The 20,511-nt window shown below is 44.8% G+C and overlaps 1 protein-coding gene across 4 annotated transcripts in view; it reads left to right on the plus strand.

The window, feature by feature from the left end:
• The window catches only part of LOC125513468 (cyclic nucleotide-gated ion channel 1-like), a 44,507-nt gene extending 24,494 nt beyond the window's left edge, over positions 1–20,013 (plus strand). For all 4 annotated transcript variants that reach the window (XM_048678590.1, XM_048678591.1, XM_048678594.1 and 1 more), the window contains exon 8: positions 19,067–20,013. In XM_048678590.1, the coding sequence (XP_048534547.1) occupies positions 19,067–19,765 (699 nt within the window). In that variant the 3' untranslated portion in view covers positions 19,766–20,013. The remainder of the gene's footprint in view (positions 1–19,066) is intronic.
• The last annotated feature ends 498 nt before the right edge of the window (positions 20,014–20,511 follow it).

Raw genomic sequence — 20,511 nt, forward strand, 5'->3', positions numbered from 1 at the left:
ACGAGGAGCCAACTCTACGTTGCCTGGACGTGGCACGCCCGTTTCAGCCATTTGAACTTGCGCAGGCTTGCGAGGCAAGACACGGTGTGAGCAAGCAGATCAGATCTGCGATGCTTGCTTGGCCGGAAAACAGAGGCGTGTGCCCTCCACGCAGCACGCCAAGTTCCATGTTGAGAACTGCCTTGAGGTGGTCCATGGCGACCTTTGCAGGCTGATCTCACCGGCGACACCAAGTGGGAAGAAATACTTCCTCCTGCTTGTCGACGCCACGTGGTACATATGGATAGCGCTTCTTGCCTCTATGGACGAGGCCCAATGGCAATCCAGTGCATCCAGGCTGAAGCAGTCCGATTCTGGCAGCAAGCTATGCGTTTTACGGACGGGTCAAGGTGGTGATGACCCACAAGTATAGGGGATCTATCGTAGTCCTTTCGATAAGTAAGAGTGTTGAACCCAACGAGGAGCAGAAGGAAATGATAAGCGGTTTTCAGCAAGGTATTCTCTGCAAGTACTGAAATAAGTGATAACAGATAGTTTTGTGATAAGATAATTTATAACGAGCAACAAGTAACAAAAGTAAATAAAGTGCAGCAAGGTGGCCCAATCCTTTTTGTAGCAAAGGACAAGCCTGGACAAACTCTTATATAAGGAAAAGCGCTCCCGAGGACACATGGGAATATCGTCAAGCTAGTTTTCATCACGTTCATATGATTCGCGTTCGGTACTTTGATAATTTGACATCTGGGTGGACCGGTGCTTGGGTGCTGTTCTTACTTGAACAAGCATCCCACTTATGATTAACCTCTATTGCAAGCATCCGCAACTACAACAAAAGTATTAAGGTAAACCTAACCATAGCATGAAACATATGGATCCAAATCAGCCCCTTACGAAGCAACGCATAAACTAGGGTTTAAGCTTCTGTCACTCTAGCAACCCATCATCTACTTATTACTTCCCAATGCCTTCCTCTAGGCCCAAATAATGGTGAAGTGTTATGTAGTCGACGTTTACATAACAACACTAGAGGCTAGACAACATACATCTCATCAAAATATAGAACGAATACCAAATTCACATGACCACTAATAGCAAGACTTCTCCCTTGTCCTCAGGAACAAACGTAACTACTCACAAAGCATATTCATGTTCATAATCAGAGGGATAATAATATGCATAAAGGATCTGAACATATGATCTTCCACCAATTAAACCAACTAGCATCAACTACAAGGAGTAATTAACACTACTAGGAACCTACGCTCCAATCCCGGACTTGGAGACAAAAATTGGATACAAGAGATGAACTAGGGTTTTGAGATGAGATGGTGCTGATGAAGATGTTGATGGAGATTACCCTCTCCCGATGAGAGGAGCGTTGGTGATGACGATGGCGACGATTCTCCCCTCCGGGAGGGAAGTTTCCCCGGCAGAACAGCTCTGCCGGAGCTCTAGATTGGATCCGCCAAGGTTCCGCCTCGTGGCGGCGGAGTTTCGTCCCGAAAGGTTGCTTCTTCTTTTTTCTCGACGAAGGACTTCATATAGGAGAAAATGGTCATCGGAGAGCCACCATGGGGCCCATGAGGTAGGGGGCGCGCCCTGGGGGGGGGCGCCCCCCACCCTCGTGGAAAGGGTGTGGGCCCCCTGGTCTTCATCTTTGGCGAGGATTTTTCATTATTTATTATAAGGTATTTCGTGGAGTTTCAGGACTTTTGGAGTTGTGCAGAATAGGTCTCTAATATTTGCTCCTTTTCCAGCCCAGAATTCCAGCTGCCGGCATTCTCCCTCCTTATGTAAACCTTGTAAAATAAGAGAGAATAGTCATAGGTATTGTGACATAATGTGAAATAACAGCCCATAATGCAATAAATATCGATATAAAAGCATGATGCAAAATGGACGTATCAGGTGGTGAGTTCACATCCGACTCCTTCACCGCGTATTGCGCCGATCTCGGAGTTTAGCGTCAACTCACTGCGCCCTACCCACCGCATCTAAACGGCGTTGTCGGACATTGCAATCAGATGGTGGTGAGCATGGCCTGCTGTCTTCTCGAGGCCAAGTGTGTTGCCGGTGAGTTCTAGGGTGAAGCGGTCATGACAACGGTGTTCATCTTGAACCGTTAAACATGTCGACAATGAAGAGCCTAGATGGCAAGACACTGTTTGAGGCATGGACACGACTCTTCATCAGCATCTAAGTGGAGCATCTAAGTGGGCGATTTGGTGATCACCATGTCCAAAGCTGGCGAGATGCAGAACTTGTTTAGAATGTCTTACCTCAATCTGCTGAGTTTTTACCTTGGGATGGAGGTGCGGCAGGGCACGGTCAGGATCACCATCTCTCTTTCTGCCTATGCCCATAACCTTCTCGAGAAGAGTGGCATGGTGGGGTCCAATCCCTTTCAAGTGCCCATGGAGCCGTGCTTCAAGCTTTCCATTTGGCATGTCGCTTATTCAATTTCGTTTGACCTTTAAGGTATTTAAGCGTCTCATGATCCGTATGGATGACAAATTCACGAGGGCGAAGATAATGCTCCGACACATGCAAGACTCTCACTAAAGCATATAACTCTGTCATAAATGGGGTAGTTAAGTTGCGCTCCAAAAAGTTTCTCGCTAAAGTATGCGATTGGGCGCTTCTCTTGCATCAACACACCTCCTATGCCATTACCACTAGCGTTGCAATGCACTTCGAAAGTTTTATCAAAATTGGGCAATCCAAGCAATGGAGCATGTGTAAGCAAATTCTTAAGCCCATGAAATGCAGTATCTTGGAATGGTCCCCAAACAAAGGATGCATTCTTCTTATTCAATGGGTGCAATGGTGCTAAAATCCTTCACAAGGTGACGATAAAATCCGGCTAAGCCAAGGAAGCTACACACTTGTTGCAAGTTGGTTGGTTGTGGCCAAGTTTTAATAGCATCAATTTTAGCTTCGTCTACATGAACACCCTTAGAAGACGGAACAAAACCCAAGAAAACAAGCTTGGCAACACCAAATGTGCATTTCTCCATATTAGCATAAAGGCGCTCGTTTCTAAGAGTTTGCAAAACAGCTCTAAGATGGGTGACATGATTTTCTAGAGATTCGCTAAACACAAGTATATCATCAAAGTAGACCACAACAAATATGCCAATATATTCGCGAAGAATGTAATGCATCACACGCATGAAAGTGTCGGGTGCTTCGGATAAGCCCATAGGCATAACTAACCACTCATACAAGCCAAATTTGGTTTTGAAAGCGGTTTTCCATTCATCATCCTCTTGAATGCGAATTTGGTAATAGCCACTTTTAAGATCAATTTTAGAGAAAACTGTGGCTCCGCTAAGCTCATCTAGCATATCGTCAAGGCGTGGAATGAGATGCCTATAGCGAACGGTGATAGCATTTATGGGTCGGCAATCGGAACACATGCGAAAACTTCCATCTTTCTTGGGCACAAGAATAACCGGAATGGCACAAGGACTTAAGCTTTCACGTACATGCCCATTGTCAATGAGGTGTTGTACTTGCCGTTGTATTTCCTTGGTTTCTTTGGGGTTGACGCGGTACGGTGCCTTGTTCGGTAAGGTGCGCCGGGAATGAGGAAGATGCGGTGTTCGATGCCTCGTAGTGGAGGTAGACCCAGAGGTAGCTCATCGGGGAATACGTCCTTGAATTCCAGCAATAAATTAGACAACACTAAAGGTAGGGTAAGAGGTGTTAGTCCGTGCCGCTTCATCCTTGCATACTAGGACATAGTGTATGACACTAGATGGGTTCTCACACACTTCTCTCATGTCTCTTTCGATAGCTAAGAGCACTAAGTTTTTCTTGTCGCTCATCGTGGAGGCACTCATTTTTGGCTTATGACGCTCACTCTTCTCTTGCTGGCTCACTCTCTCACTATTCTCTCCAGTCTCCGCAATGGGTGGATGCTTGCTCGTCGACGATCACTTGGCTTGGTGACATGGGTCATAGCACGTACTCCTTTCCCTTCATCTTGAAAACTATAGTGATTGGTTCGCCCATTGTGGATAACGCCACGGTCGAGTTGCCAAGATCGTCCAAGTAGGAGGTGGCAAATGGACATGGGAACCACATCACACTCCAATATGTCTTCGTATGCTCTAATCTTGAAGGAGACTTGAACGGTGTGCTCCACTTGAATGGTGCCGGAGTCGCTAAGCCATTGGACCTTGTAGGGGTGAGGATGCTTCATCTTGATCAATTGTAGCTTGGAACATAGCTCTTCACTTACCAAATTGTGGCAACTTCCTCCGTCGATGATGACCTTCACAGAACGTCCATTGATGCCCGCTTTGGTGCGGAAGATGTGGCAACACTGGTCTTCGTCTTTTTGGTGTTGAAGTGTCAAGACTTTGGAGACAACAAGAGCGGGGCTCGAATCATTGTCACAAAAGACTTGGTCATCTTTGTCTTCATTCACTCGTCGGTGCATGGCCACGTGCTCAAGTGCTTCCATTTCTTCCTCGCTCATGGAGTCATAGGTGCCGTCGTCATTGATGATCATGGTATGCCGCGTGGGGCACTCAAATGTCTTGTGGCCTCGGCCTTGGCATGTGAAGCATTTGATGGAACTTGTCTTGATGGTCTCATCCGTTGGAGTAGATGATGATGAAGCTCTCGGCTTGAGGTTGCTTGTAGTAGGAGGACGACTTGAAGATGTCGAAGCTTTCTTGAAACTTGACTTGTCGCTGTTGCTTGGTGTAGGTTTCGTCGGGGTAGAAGGTGCCTTAGTCATTGAAGCTTGAGTGTGTGAACCGTAGGTCTTGGAAGAGTACTTGGCGTACTTGTAATCATCTTGCACTTGTCGCTCCGCCTTGGTAGCTTGGTGCACTAGCTCGAGGAGGTTCGAATACGGTTGGAAATCATCAATCTTCTTGATAGGATGGTTGAGTCCGTTCAAGAACCGTGCCATAGTTTGCTCCTCATCTTTCATGACATTGGCTCGGATCATGGCGATCTCCATTTCCTTGTAATACCCTTCAATGGACTTGGTGCCTTGCTTGAGTAGTTGCAATTTCTTGAATAGGTCGCGGCTATAGTACGTGGGTACAAAGCGCGCTCGCATGACATCCTTCATTTGATTCCATGTTGTGATTGGTGGGTTACCTTTTGCTTCCCGTCGCTCAATGACTTGCTCCCACCAAATGAAGATATAGTCTTGGAACTCAAGAGATGCCATGGCAGTCTTCTTTTCTTCTTCATAGTTGTGTAAATGAAAGACCTTGTCGACCTTCAATGCCCATGAAAGGAAGTCTTTGGGATCATTGCTTTCGGAGAACTTAGGCATGGTGAACTTGAGCTTGCCGTAGCGTTGCTCTTCATTGTGTTGGTGGCAATGGTGATGACGCTCTTGTCGCGGAGGATCTTCAAGCGCTTGCTCCTCGTGCTCCTGATTAGCTTGACGTTGAGGGTGTGGAATTCTTGAACGGTTCCTCAACTCTAGGTGCTCCTCAAGGCGCGCGACTTCTTCTTGTCGCTCTCGTTGGAGGGCCTCTTGTTCGCGCACACAGCGGTTGTGTTCATTGACGACTCGTGTGGCTTCACGTAGGGCACGTTGAGCTTCTTGGCCTTGTTCCTCGCGACGTTGTCGTTCTTGTTGTAGGGTGTCGCCGTCTTGGTTTTCTTGGTGATCTTGGCGTATTGGAGGCTCTTGGAAAGCAGGATCATTAGCTTGACGACGATGTCGCTCACGTTCCCGGAGGCTGTCTTGTAAACCATTGCCATGAAATGAGTTTTGTGGAGCTTGATGATCTTCATGGTCTTGGCGACAATGCGGACGAGCTCGGGGAAGACTTGCATCCGAAGAAGATTCCGAAGAATGTCGGCTTGAGTGGCACCGTCTTGATGATGACGATGTCATAGAAGAATGGTTGACCATCAAAGCACAAAACTCTTCCATTTGAGTAGACATCCTAGCGTCAAGCTCTTCCATGTGGGTGGAAAGTTTCGATTGTCGAAGTAGTCTCTTGTACGTAGCTCGGATGGTCGCAAGTCGATAGCAAGTAGGTCGATGTGGTCACTCAATGCTTCATTCTCTTAATGCAAAGCTCTTTGCGCACCGAATAGGTGATGCTTGGTGACGTAGTTGTTCAGGTCCTCTTGTTCGATGATGAGTGGGTTGGTAGAAGTACTTGACCTTGCTACCTCTTGAGCATTGCGTTGGTTTTCCCCGAAGAGGAAGGGATGATGCAGCAAAGTAGCGTAAGTATTTCCCTCAGTTTTTGAGAACCAAGGTATCAATCCAGTAGGAGGCTACGCGCAAGTCCCTCGTACCTGCACAAAACAAATAAATCCTCGCAACCAACGCAAATAGGGGTTGTCAATCCCTATGAGGCCACTTACGAGAGTGAGATCTGATAAATATGATAAAGATAATATTTTTGGTATTTTTATGATAAAGATGCAAAGTAAAATAAAGGCAAAGTAAATAACAAAGTAGTAGGAGAACAATATGATGAAGATAGACCCGGGGGCCATAGGTTTCACTAGTGGCTTCTCTCGAGAGCATAAGTATTGATAGAGGCAAAGGTGTCCCGATGTTTCGATGAGATGGTGGCTATCGTTTTCTGTGGGAGTCGACCTTGACGATCCGACTACGAACGTGCGAGACGTCGCGCCTTAGCAATCGCTAAACCAACTTCCGAGGGGTTATTGACCACGCCGGAGCACGATCAACCTGACCCACGAGGGCCTGTTTCCTGCGAGCAAACGAAGAACAAGCAAGAAACTGAGATTGCAATCTGGATATTGCGAATATAAGATGAAAGCTTTATTGATCAAGGTGGGGTTCTGTGACGTCTTGGTCCTGGTCGTTGACACAAACGAAGTACGCGAAGTTGCAGCTATTGGCGAACTTTTAATCTAAACAAAACCCAAGTCTAAACGACCCTAAGGGCTGTATATATGGAGGAGAGAGAGGGGAATTTCGTGGCCTTGAGGGTGGGGTCCGAAACCAACCCTAACTCTTGTTCCCCACACATACGGACTCTAAAAATAGCCTATACTTAAGTATTTCGAAATTACATGGGCCTGGCCCATTAATAAGGTGACGCAGCACCTAGAATAGCCTATGGACGAATATTATGAAGTGGCATCTTGTATATTTCGTCCAAGGCTTCATGCACTCCTTATGGCGGCTTCAAAGTCCTGAAATCATCACTTGTAACTCTGTTCCTGATCCCCTTGCGCATGCCATCAACTCCATTCGTGTTCTTGCTCCAATGTTCATCCTTCTCCAAGCTAGGACCTTCATTTGTAAGCAAAACAAATGTATCCAATTTAGGCAGCATCATAATCTCATGAACATTAGAATCATTACCAAGAAACGAAAGTACCTGGTAATTTAATTGGCGTGCGCGAGCTCTAGTAATTGGTCCAGTATATGTAACAGTAGGGGCTGTGGGTGTAACAATGGTATTGATGTCCTCATCATCCTCCCCTTCTTGAAATGAAGTCGTCCTCGACGGAAGCTCATCTTCCTCACCCAAATAAGGCTTCAAATCTGCAATGTTAAAAGTGGGACTAACCCCAAAATCTGCAGGTAGCTCAAGTTTATATGCATTATCATTTATTTTCTCTAAACCTTAAAAGGACCATCAGCACGTGGCATTAGCTTTGATTTGCGCAGATTAGGAAATCTATCTTTACGCAAATGTAACCAAACAAGATCTCCAGGCGCAAACACAACATGTTTTCTACCCTTATCTCCAACAAGTTTATATTTAGCATTCATACGCTCAATGTTTTCCTTAGTTAACTCATGCATTTTTAAAATCAATTCAGAACGTTCTTTAGCATCAAAATTAACCTTCTCTGAAGATGGAAGAGGCAACAAATCAATAGGTGCACGAGGTAGGAAACCATACACAATTTCAAAAGGGCACATCTTAGTAGTAGAATGCAATGAATGATTATAAGCAAATTCAATATGAGGCAAGCATTCTTCCCACATTTTCTTGTTATTCTTCAAAACAGCCCTAAGCATAGTAGACAATGTTCTATTGACTACTTCAGTTTGTCCATCAGTTTGGGGGTGACAAGTAGTACTAAAAAGCAGCTTAGGCCCCAACTTAGCCCATAAACATCTCCAAAAGTGGCTAAGAAATTTAGTATCACGATCTGAAACAATAGTATTTGGCACACCATGTAAGCGAATAATTTCACGAAAGAACAAATCAGCAACATTAACAGCATCATCGCTTTTATGACATGGTATAAAGTGTGCCATTTTCGAGAACCTATCCACGACAACAAATATGCTATCCCTCTCCTTCTTTGTTCGAGGTAAACCTAAAACAAAGTCCATAGATATATCCTCCCAAGGAACACTAGGTACAGGCAAAGGCATATATAAACCATGAGGATTGAGTCGTGACTTAGCTCTTTGACATGTAGTGCAGCGAGCAACAAAATGCTCAACATCCCGTCTCATCTTTGCCAAAAGAAATGTGTAGCAAGTATATCCTCCATCTTCTTGACACCAAAGTGTCCCATTAATCCTCCTCCATGCGCCTCCTGCAACAACAAAAGACGAACGGAGCTAGCTGGAATGCATAGCTTGTTAGCACGAAACACAAATCCATCGTTAAGAACGAACTTGTTCCAAGTTCTCCCTTCCTTACAATTCTGCAATACATCTTTAAATTCAGCATCGTGAACATATTGATCTTTGATGGTCTCCAAACCAAATATTTTAAAGTCAAGGTGTGAAAGCATAGTATAACGACGAGACAAGGCATCAGCAATAACATTTTCTTTACCCTTCTTGTGTTTAATGACATAAGGGAAAGTCTCAATGAATTCAACCCATTTAGCATGTCTACGGTTTAGTTTTGCTTGACTTTTAATGTGTTTCAAAGATTCATGATCAGAATGTATAACAAATTCCTTAGGCCATAAATAATGTTGCCATGTTTCTAAGGTCTGAACAAGAGCATATAATTCTTTATCATAAGTAGAATAGTTCAGACTAGGCCCGCTCAATTTTTCAGAAAAGTATGCAACATGTTTTCCATCTTGTAATAACACACCTCCTAATCCAATTCCACTAGCATCACATTCAAGCTCAAAAGTCTTATTGAAATTAGGAAATTGGAGTAAAGGAGCATGTGTCAACTTATCTTTCAATACCGTGAAAGCTTCTTCCTGTGCGGTACCCCAAACAAAAGGAACATCCTTCTTTGTAAGCTCGTTGAGAGGTGCAACAATGGTGCTGAAATCTCTCACAAAACGCCTATAGAAACCAGCGAGGCCAAGGAAACTCCTCACTTGTGTGACCGTTTTGGGCTGCGGCCAACTCTCAATAGCTTCAATCTTGGCTTTATCAACTTCAATTTCCTGTGGAGTAACAACATAGCCAAGAAAAGATACTCGGTCGGTGCAAAAGGTGCACTTTCCAAGGTTTCCAAACAAACGTGCATCACGTAGAGCAATAAAAACAGCACGTAAATGTTCCAAATGTTCCTCCAAAGATTTGCTATAAATCAATATTTCATCAAAGTAAACTACCACAAATCGTCCAATGAAAGCACGTAAAACTTCGTTCATTAACCTCATGAAAGTACTAGGTGCATTAGTTAACCCAAAAGGCATGACTAACCACTCATATAATCCAAACTTAGTTTTAAATGTTGTTTTCCATTCATCTCCCAATTTCATACGAATTTGATGGTATCCACTACGCAAATCAACTTTGGAGAATATTGTAGAGCCACTCAATTCATCAAGCATATCATCTAACCTAGGAATAGGATGACGATAACGAATAGTAATATTATTAATGCCTCTACAATCAACACACATACGCGACGTACCATCCTTTTTCGGCACTAAAATGATAGGAACAGCACAAGGACTAAGGGATTCGCGTATATAACCTTTGTCGAGCAGTTCTTGTACTTGACGCATAATCTCCTTCGTCTCCTCTGGATTGGTACGGTATGGTGCACGGTTGGGTAGCGAAGCACCGGGAATTAAGTCAATTTGATGCTCAATCCCTCGAATCGGTGGTAATCCCGGTGGCACGTCTTGTGGAAAGACGTCAGCGAACTCATGCAAAATGTTAGTGACAGCAGGGGGCAAAGAGGAAGGCACGTCCTTGAATGAAAATAATGCCTCTTTGCACACAAAAGCATAGCAAACAGATTTGCTAAAATCTAGCTCATCAATATCAGATTTGGTGGCAAGTAAACATGCACTTTTCAATTTAATTTCAGAAACAAGAGTAGATGGTTTATTATTAGGCTTCATTTGGTGCTCAAATTCTTTTGCCACAATCTGATTTTCACTCTTATTTGTCTCCTGTTTTGCTTTATTAGCTCTATTAATATCATCTTTCAAAATGGAATCAGGAGTCATAGGAAGAAAAGTAATATTTTTATCGTTATGAACAAGAGTATACTGATTGTTTATACCATGGTGTACAGAATTTTTATCAAATTGCCATGGTCTACCAAGTAATAAGGAACATGCTTGCATAGGTACCACATCACAATCAACATAATCAGCATATGTAGAGATACTAAAATGCACACGAACAGTACGTGTTACCTTAATCTTGCCGCTGTTGTTGAACCATTGGATGTAGTAAGGATGTGGATGTGGTCTTGTGGTGAGAGATAGCTTCTCCACCATCTCCATGCTAGCCAAGTTATTGCAGCTCCCTCCATCTATGATCACGCGAACAAAACGTTCCTTTACAACTCCCTTTGTATAGAACAAATTATGCCTCTGATTTTGCTCAGCTTGTGTAACCTGCACACTCAAAACACGTTGAGCAACTAAACATTCATACCTATCAGCATCTTCAGGAGCCATGTATTGCGTCTCATGATTAGAGTCGTCTCCACCGTGTTCGTCACGTGTAATAAGAGCCAAAGTCTCCTCATCATAGTCACTAGCAGACTCATACCCACCATCCTCAGTAACAATCATCACACGCTTAGATGGGCATTCTCTCGCATAATGACCTCCACCCTTGCAACATCGACAAATAATATCATGTGTTTGCCCTGTTGATGCCATGGATGAAGAAGAGCTCTTTGCAGGCCCAGAAGGTGTGCTCTTGGCAGATAGTGGTGATTGTGCCTGCTTTATTGTATCACGGTTGGAGGTGGCAGCCGACGGAGGCGCTGGTGTAGCAGAACGTGTGGAAGTAGATGATGCACGTGGTGTCCATGATGAAGGTCGACCTGCAGAAAAGTTAGTCCGCGCCAATGCCTGTCGATCCTGCACTTCACGTTCAGCTTTACAAGCAAGATGGAATAAACGAGTGATATTAGTATACTCCTTATACTCTAGAATCGTCTGAATCTCTCTATTTAATCCACCCATAAAACGTGCAAGCATAGCTTCATTCTCCTCAACAATAGCACATCTAATCATGCCAGTTTGTAATTCCTGATAATATTCTTCTACAGATTTTTTTTCCCTGTCTTAAGCGCTGCAATTTTTGAAGTAATTCACGTTGATAATATGGTGGAACCCAACGAGTACGCATAGCAGTTTTCAAAGCAGCCCAAGTAGCCGGAATAGGATATAATCTACAATGCTCAGACCACCAAACACATGCAAAACTAGTGAAAGCACAAACAGCAGCAGGAACACGTCTCTCCTCGGGATATTGTGAACATGTAAATCGTTGTTCGGTTTCTAACTCCCAAGTAAGATATATATCAGGAACATATCTACCCTCAAATGGTGGAATATTCAATTTTAGTTTAGGGAGATGGTCATGATCTCGTACCTGAGGGTGAGCCCTACCATTGCCATTATTTGCATGTGGACGACCTGGTGGTTGCTGTGCTGGTGGTGGCACGTAGTTCTGATTTTGATCAACCTCATCCTCATAATCTCCCACATAATCATCCTCCTCCACATCAGCAGTAGGAGCCACAGAAGTATCAACAGCAGCACCAGCAGTTTGGCCCGACTGAAGAGGGACACGGCTCGCTCGGCGGAGGGCTGTTTCCCGACGTGGAGGTAGTCGGTGTTGTTGCTGTTGTTGCAGAGGTGCGGTAGGAGCAGCCGGTGGTGGTGGTGGAAAACGTGAAAGCAATTCAGCAAACTTGTTATCGAGCTTTGTTTCAAATGTCTTCATCATGCCATCTATCTTCTCCATGGCCTCTTCAAATCTGTTTATCACATCTTGCACCTGTCCACTCATCATTTGTTGAAACGTATCATGAAGCTCCTTGTTCGTCATGTTCTCTCGGTTAGTCTCATCGACTTGTGATCCTGCCATGGTTAGCAGCAATAGAAACACACAAGAATATGATCCTACAGACTACTAGAAAATGGTGGTGGTGGGTGTCACAAATCCGTCAAGCGAATCTCAAATTCTTACCAGTTCTTACCCAGCAGCAGGCGGTGATCGTCAACCGTTGTAGTCAAAACTCTCAAAGCTTGGATAGAGCGATTACCAGGGAGAGTCAAATGCACGATGTAGATTTATGTGGAGCTAGGAAGGCTTAGAATATCGTAGCAAAAAGATTAGCAATAATCAATTCAGAGATGCAAAGTTGAATAAACGCTCAACGACGGTACTGTGCTGGTCCTAGGCTAGACCGTGCTAGAGACGCGAGCCTAGAACACTAACAAAATCACGGCGCTGCACGTAAATAAGTGAAAAGCACACTCTGGAACTCTCTTTTTTTCGCTCTTTTTTTTGCGCTCCTTTTTTTTGCGCTCCTCTTTTTTTGCGAAAAATCACTATAATGGCGAGTGTCTCAAAACTCTTCCCTTGTCAAACTGATAGGATGGGCATGAATTTTTTTTTGACTTTTTTCGAAAATCGGGGCAGCGACGACGGAAAAGTGCGACAAAAAATCACTATGATGGCACGTGGCTCAAAAGACTCGGAAAACCCTAAAAATAGGATAGGGATAAAAATATTTTTGCCTGCGAAAATTTTAGCCTAAAAACTGCCCAGGGGTCTCCAGACTCTTTTTTTTCGAAACCTAATCAAGCAAGGAAACATGAATCGGAAATTAGACGGATCTCGAAAACAAATCTAATATTGAAGGACTCGGATTGGCGGTGGATATATGGTGGTAGGATATGGCAGCGGTGGTGGTATATGGATACGGATTGGTGGTGGTATATGGATATGGATTGGTGGTGGTATATGGATACGATTGGTGATGGTATATGGAGAGGATCGGTGGCGGATAAGCGGTGGTGGTAGATGGCAGGGGCGATGATGATGGTGCGGCGGCGGCGTGACAACTTATGACCAGAACTCGAAACTCTAAAAGACTAGACTCTAAGACCAGCAACTTGACACGACGATGCAACCGCAAATTCAACAAAGCAAAATACTGAAAAGACTATGCAAAGGCTCAGACTGGTTCGGATATGATGAACTAACCCTAATTTTTTTGGCTTTTTCGTGGTCTGTAGGTATGAAGAATAGACTCGATCTAAACTATGAAAAACTACAAAATCTCACCGAGCAACCTGGAAATCTGATACCACTTGATAGAGGCAAAGGTGTACCATCTTTCTATGAGATGATGGATATCGCTTTGGTGGAAGTTGACTTTGACGATCTGACTAACGAACGTGCGAGACGTCGCGCCTTAGCAATCGCTAAACCAACTTCCGAGGGGTTATTGACCACGCCGGAGCACGATCAACCTGACCACGAGGGCCTGTTTCCTGCGAGCAAACGAAGAACAAGCAAGAAACTGAGATTGCAATCTGGATATTGCGAATATAAGATGAAAGCTTTATTGATCAAGGTGGGGTTCTGTGACGTCTTGGTCTGGTCGTTGGACACAAACGAAGTACGCGAAGTTGCAGCTATGGCGAACTTTTAATCTAAACAAAACCCAAGTCTAAACGACGCCCTAAGGGCTGTATATATGGAGGAAGAGAGGGGAATTTCGTGGCCCTTGAGGGTGGGGTCCGAAACCAACCCTAACTCTTGTTTCCCCACACATACGGACTCTAAAAATAGCCTATACTTAAGTATTTCGAAATTACATGGGCCTGGCCCATTAATAAGGTGACGCAGCACCTAGAATAGCCTATGGACGAATATTATGAAGTGGCATCTTGTATATTTCGTCCAAGGCTTCATGCACTCCTTATGGCGGCTTCAAAGTCCTGAAATCATCACTTGTAACTCTGTTCCTGATCCCCTTGCGCATGCCATCAACTCCATTCGTGTTCTTGCTCCAATGTTCATCCTTCTCCAAGCTAGGACCTTCATTTGTAAGCAAAACAAATGTATCCAATTTAGGCAGCATCATAATCTCATGAACATTAGAATCATTACCAAGAAACGAAAGTACCTGGTAATTTAATTGGCGTGCGCGAGCTCTAGTAATTGGTCCAGTATATGTAACAGTAGGGGCTGTGGGTGTAACAATGGTATTGATGTCCTCATCAAGTATTCTATGGTGGGTGAACAAATTACTGTTGAGCAATTGACAGAATTGAGTATAATTATGAGAATATCTAGGCATGATCATGTATATAGGCATCATGTCTGAGACAAGTAGACCGACTCCTGCCTGCATCTACTACTATTACTCCACTCATCGACCGCTATCCAGCATGCATCTAGAGTATTAAGTTAAAAACAGAGTAACGCCTTAAGCAAGATGACATGATGTAGAGGGATAGACTCATGCAATATGAAGAAAACCCCATCTTGTTATCCTCGATGGCAACAATACAATACGTGCCTTGCTGCCCTTACTGTCACCGGGAAAGGACACCGCAAGATTGAACCCAAAGCTAAGCACTTCTCCCATTGCAAGAAAGATCAATCTAGTAGGCCAAACCAAACTGATAATTCGAAGAGACTTGCAAAGATAACCAATCATACATAAAATAATTCAGAGAAGATTCAAATATTATTCATAGATAGACTTGATCATAAACCCACAACTCATCGACCTCAACAAACACACCGCAAAAAGAAGATTACATCGAATAGATCTCCACAAGAGAGGGGGAGAACATTGTATTGAGATCCAAAAAGAGAGAAGAAGCCATCTAGCTACTAACTATAGACCCGTAGGTCTGAGATAAACTACTCACACTTCATCGGAGGGGCTATGGTGTTGATGTAGAAGCCCTCTGTGATTGATGCCCCCTCCGGCGGAGCTCCGGAACAGGCCCCAAGATGGGATCTCGTGGATACAGAAAGTTACGGTGGTGGAATTAGGGTTTTGGCTCCTGTTCTGATCGTTTGGGGGTACGTGGATATATATAGAGGAAGAAGTACGTCGGTGGAGCAACAGGGGGCCCACGAGGGTGGGGGGCGCGCCTGGTAGGGTAGGGCACGCCCCCCTACCTCGTGGCCTCCTGTTACGTGCCTTGGCATAGGGTTCAAGTCTCCCGGGTCTTATCTGTTGAGAAAATCACGTTCCCGAAGGTTTCATTCTGTTTGGACTCCGTTTGATATTCCTTTTCTTCAAAACCCTAAAACAGGCAAAAAAACAGCAATTCTGGGCTGTGCCTCCGGTTAATAGGTTAGTCCCAAAAATAATATAAAAGTGGATAATAAAGCCCAATAATGTCTAAAACAGTAGATAATATAGCATGAAGCAATCAAAAATTATAGATACGTTGGAGGCGTATCAGACCTATTCATCATCTCAAGCAAATATGTGAGTGGAAGAAAGGAGTGAACTAGACCAAATGTACCTTGTCCGATGTTGAAGATGGATCAATGATCACTCAATAATGTATTATGGAAATAGCACAATTGGTATCGGATTTTGTCTATTCTCACACCTACACAAAAAAAGCCTTTGGAGTAGCATGGTGAGGATGCTGGCACAAAATTTATGCAATTGTTAGCAAGATTTCAATAATGTTGAAAGAGATTCACAAACTTGCAAGTGTAACAAGTAGACCAAAGCAATATGAGGCACACGGAAACACACGCACAGATAGATAAATGGGGACGTGCAACCAAGGAACGAGCTCAAAATGTGGAATCCACGGAAAATGCTCTTGTTGCACAACACTAGAGAGACACTAGCATGATTGCTCAATAGACGAGATACGATACTTGTGCACAACCTACAAAGCAAAAATGCAACTGAGTTCTATCCCAAGTATGCTATATGTATGATTCTCGGTGATTCTCTTAAGATGATCCAAGATGATCGAGTATGGCAATTTGGATGCAATATGGTATGATACTACGACTCTTGCTTACAAGCTTCTTTGTTCTCTTTTTGCTTAAAAGCTTTTCTTGCTCTTTTGATATTGTCCTTTGGCCACTTATTCAAAACGCTGGAATCAAGATAGCAATGGTGTATGTGGGAACAAATGAGGACACAAGAGATAATACGATATATGCACGCAATAGAAGGAAGTGACGCAAAAGTTTGGCTCGGGGTTAAGAATGCAATGGCAAGGGAGAGTATACGAAGGTGTCGTCGAGGTTACCGCCCTTGCTTTCTGTTGGTGGTGTCACGATGGTGAAGTGGTTGTTGTCGATGACGAATCTGTGGCGAAGATTAGTGGTGGTGATGTCGATGTCAAACTGTCCCTAATCCAACAAAACATCATCACACCAACAAATCACAAAAAAATTGGTAGGGTATTTTTGTGGGGATTTTCGAAATTGGGCAAGAACACACAAAATTAGGCTAGAAAATGAAGGGGAAGAACTCCAAGGTGTAAATCAACGTGGCTCTGATCCAAGATGATGTAGGGTGGAACCCTAATAGGTTGATCTTTTAATGCTTGGAGGGGGAAAGAGTGCAAATCAAAGAGAAACACAAGAACTCCCAAATAGACTTGATCCAATCACACATGTGCTAGATCCACATACACAAAGAGGTAACAAGGGTCCAAATCCAAGAAAAGGGGATACAAAAGGGGCACTAGCTCATGTCAATCCTAGGGGGAAGGAGGTCTTGAATCCATGAAGGATCTTCCCATGAAGGGGTCTTGAATCCACTTGGGGGATCTTCTCACATGGGGGCCTGATCTCCATGGGAGTAGGGGTACAAGTGGATGAGCAAAGCTCTATCTCTAGTTTGAGCTATCACAATGCTAACCCTAAATCGTAGGTAGAGGAAGGGTATATATAGTCTAGGGGGTGAAGGGGTACGTGGGCCTCGGCCCAGATACACTGCGCGCAGGCAGGAGGGGCTGGATGTCCGGGCCTTCACGTCGGGGCGGATGTTCGGGCTGGCGGGGGCCGGTTTCGGGTTCTCTCTGTATAGGAGGTGCCGGATTTCCGGGGCTGGGCCGGATGTCTGGGGCTGAGCCGGATGTCCGGTGCGTGTAGGTGGTCTTCGATTGAGCTGCTGCTGTGGTTGACATCTCCAGGGGCCGGATGTCCGGATGTCCGGGGCCTGTAGGCCTTCTCCGGTTCCTTTTGTCGTGCTCCTTCGTCCATGTACTTGGGGACTTGTCCGTTGTCACGAGCATCTCCGAGAGGGTGTTCTTCATACCTAATCAAACATAGCATTCCGACTTTAGGTAGTAGCCATGTCTCACGTGGGTCATAACGGAATATTACTAAGGAGAGATGTCACCTCGGTCTCGAGAGCTCTTGCACGTGCTTGTGTCACCGGTCCACTTGGCACTTGAGTAGGCGAAGGCTGGTCTATGAGGATGACCGAAGGATGCTCCACATCTAATTGGCTCCGACCCTACTCAAGATCCAACCCTCTATCCTACGTGGCACGCCACATGGATGATCAACAATTGTCAAGGCCAATCAACACAAATCAAGGAGGTCAACCATAGTCGAAACAAGCTCCCATGGGTCCAAGCGAGCCACCCCGGTCAAGGAAAGTCCAAGCAAAGTCATCATGGTCAACAAGTCAAAGAAAGAAACTTGTAAAAGAACAAGTCAAAGGAGCAAAGAAGCCCAAGCCCAAGCAAGGAAGCCTTCAACGCTACCACACATCTCCAAGCCCAACTAGAGGCGTATGGCCCAAAGGACGCCAAACTATCTTGTTCTACCCTCCCACCTCCTCAAGGGTAGCCTTGGTCATTAGTCAAAGACCCCTAGCCTATATAAGCCCCCCCCCCCCCCAATGGGAATGTAAATCTTTCACTCCCTACTTGAATAAACTCAAGAGAAGGATCACACTCCTCACCTAGCTCTCTTTGGCGAGCTAGCGAGGCCGAGATTCGAAGTCCAAGGAACCTAGTAAGGCTCAGACCAGTGGGGGTCGTGGGACACCTCAGGTGTCTCGTGCGTTGGGCACTACCCTCGACCACTTTTCGGGAGTTGCGGGACTCCAGAAATGGCAACACAAGTGTCCCATTCGCTAGGCACCACTCTCGACGACCCTCCCATAGGGACATAGCTCGCGCTCCCACGACGTGACTGAACCTATTTAAAAAACATCATTGTGTCATTTTAAGTGTACGTCAACCTTTGCTATAAGGCCGCTGTACATACCCCTGCCTAGTCATCACTAATTACGTTGCTAAGGATACCCCTCGTCAAAAGTTGTTTCTTGAACAACATTGGTGCCGTGTGAGAAGTCAGCTCGACTATCTAAGCTAGTTGGCCCCGACCAAAATAGCCTGGATAGAACCGCCCAATCTAGTTTGACCACCTGTGAAGCCAAGGCCTTGCTCGCCTCCAACACCATCTTGCAAGGAGGAAGGGTAGGAAGCTCCTTCGCCTTGAGATGCACCAGGACATGGTGACGTCCTCAGCATGCACCACCAAGGCATCCCTTGCCTCTGAGGAACGGGCGACCATGGCCTCAAGATCCAGTCCAGGCACCAGTCGAGGAACCTCAGGAGGGGTAACCGCCTCCAACTCTGCCAAACGAGCTCGGAGTGCCTTCATGTCCTCCTTATTTTGAATTGCCGGATCTGCATTCATAAGCACATGTCTATAGTTCTGTTCTGGACCCCATAGTTTCTTATCTGCCTGTAGCGCACATTTCACAGTTCATATTTCTGTAGTCTGTTTTGTAGGCCCCATAGTTTCTTATCTGCAGTGTAGTGCACATTTCACAGTTCATGTTTCTGTGGTCTGTTTTGTAGGCCACACACCCGTAGTTTGGTTACTTCGCTCTCTCATCTTTAATCCTTCCCCTCCTGTTTGCAGGTTCCAATGTTTGAAAACATGGACGAGCAGCTCCTGGATGCAATGTGTGATCGTCTAAAGCCCATGCTGTACACTGAGGACAGCTGCATAATTCGAGAAGGAGACCCCGTGAATGAAATGCTTTTCGTTATGAGAGGATATCTCGAGAGTATGACGACAAATGGTGGACAGAGCGGATTCTTCAACTCCAATGTTCTCAAAGGTGGAGACTTCTGCGGTGAAGAGCTCCTCACTTGGGCTCTTGACCCCGCTGCAGTTTCAAACCTTCCCAGCTCAACCAGAACAGTGAAGACATTGTCTGAAGTTGAAGCCTTTGTTCTGAGGGCTGATGACTTGAAGTTTGTAGCCACCCAGTTTAGGAAACTCCATAGCAAACAGCTCCAGCATACCTTTAGATTCTACTCACAACAGTGGAGAACCTGGGCCGCTTGTTTTATACAGGCAGCTTGGCACAGATATTGCAGAAAGAAGCTAGAGGATTCTTTGTTTGAGAAGGAGAAGAGGTTACAAGCAGCTATTGTAAGTGACGACTCTACCAAGCTCAGTCTGGGCGCGGCACTGTACGCCTCGCGTTTTGCTGGCAACATGATGCGGATCTTACGGAGAAATGCTACCCGAAAGGCCCGTTTGCAGGACAGGGTGCCTGCAAGGTTGTTACAGAAGCCGGCAGAACCCAACTTTTTTGCCATTGGAGAGTAATTTTGACATACCCTGCTACAAGCAGAAAGTCACAACCCAACTGGTAAAGTTCGTTCTTATGCCCTCATCTTCTCCCAGCTCGGCTCAGTTTATGACTGGATGCTATACATAGATAGACCGCTTGTTCTGCATCCTTGTAATTTATATAATGCAATTCAATGTATTATTGCTTTTCGTTGTCTATACATGTGCTGTGTTTGTATATTGAAGGTATCTATATAAGCATTCCACATTTATTCGTACCTGAATTGGAAAACATGAAACTCTTGAATGATGTTTTAGGCTGGAAACTCTAAATGTAACTGGTCATTTCTTCGTTCCAGCACACATGCTTGTAGGACAAACAGTCCGCTTGGGAACCAAAGTTCGTAATTGGTCGTACACCATGCCAACGATTTTGAAAGACCACCAGTTATATATTATTATTAATGGCTAGCAAATATGCCCGTGAGTTGCAACGGGATAGGTAATTGTGTGCCTGTCAATCAGTGTGGCACAATGGTGTCATTCGGTGGCAGCAGGGAGGCGCACGCCTAGGTCTATCAAAAATGCATATCAACAGTGTATTAAGAGCCATACTGCAGTTTCCACAAAAAAAACACCAAAAAAACATGCTATAGATATAATATTTTTGGTATGATTTCTCTACGACAGTTCTGATCACACCATAGATAAGCTGTCCTCCCTCCATCTATTTTTGCGGGGCCTAAATTTTAAATTTATCATACCACCGGTGCTGTGATAAA

The sequence above is a fragment of the Triticum urartu genome, chromosome 6 (assembly GCF_003073215.2).
Source record: "Triticum urartu cultivar G1812 chromosome 6, Tu2.1, whole genome shotgun sequence".
NCBI classification, from domain to species: domain Eukaryota; kingdom Viridiplantae; phylum Streptophyta; class Magnoliopsida; order Poales; family Poaceae; genus Triticum; species Triticum urartu.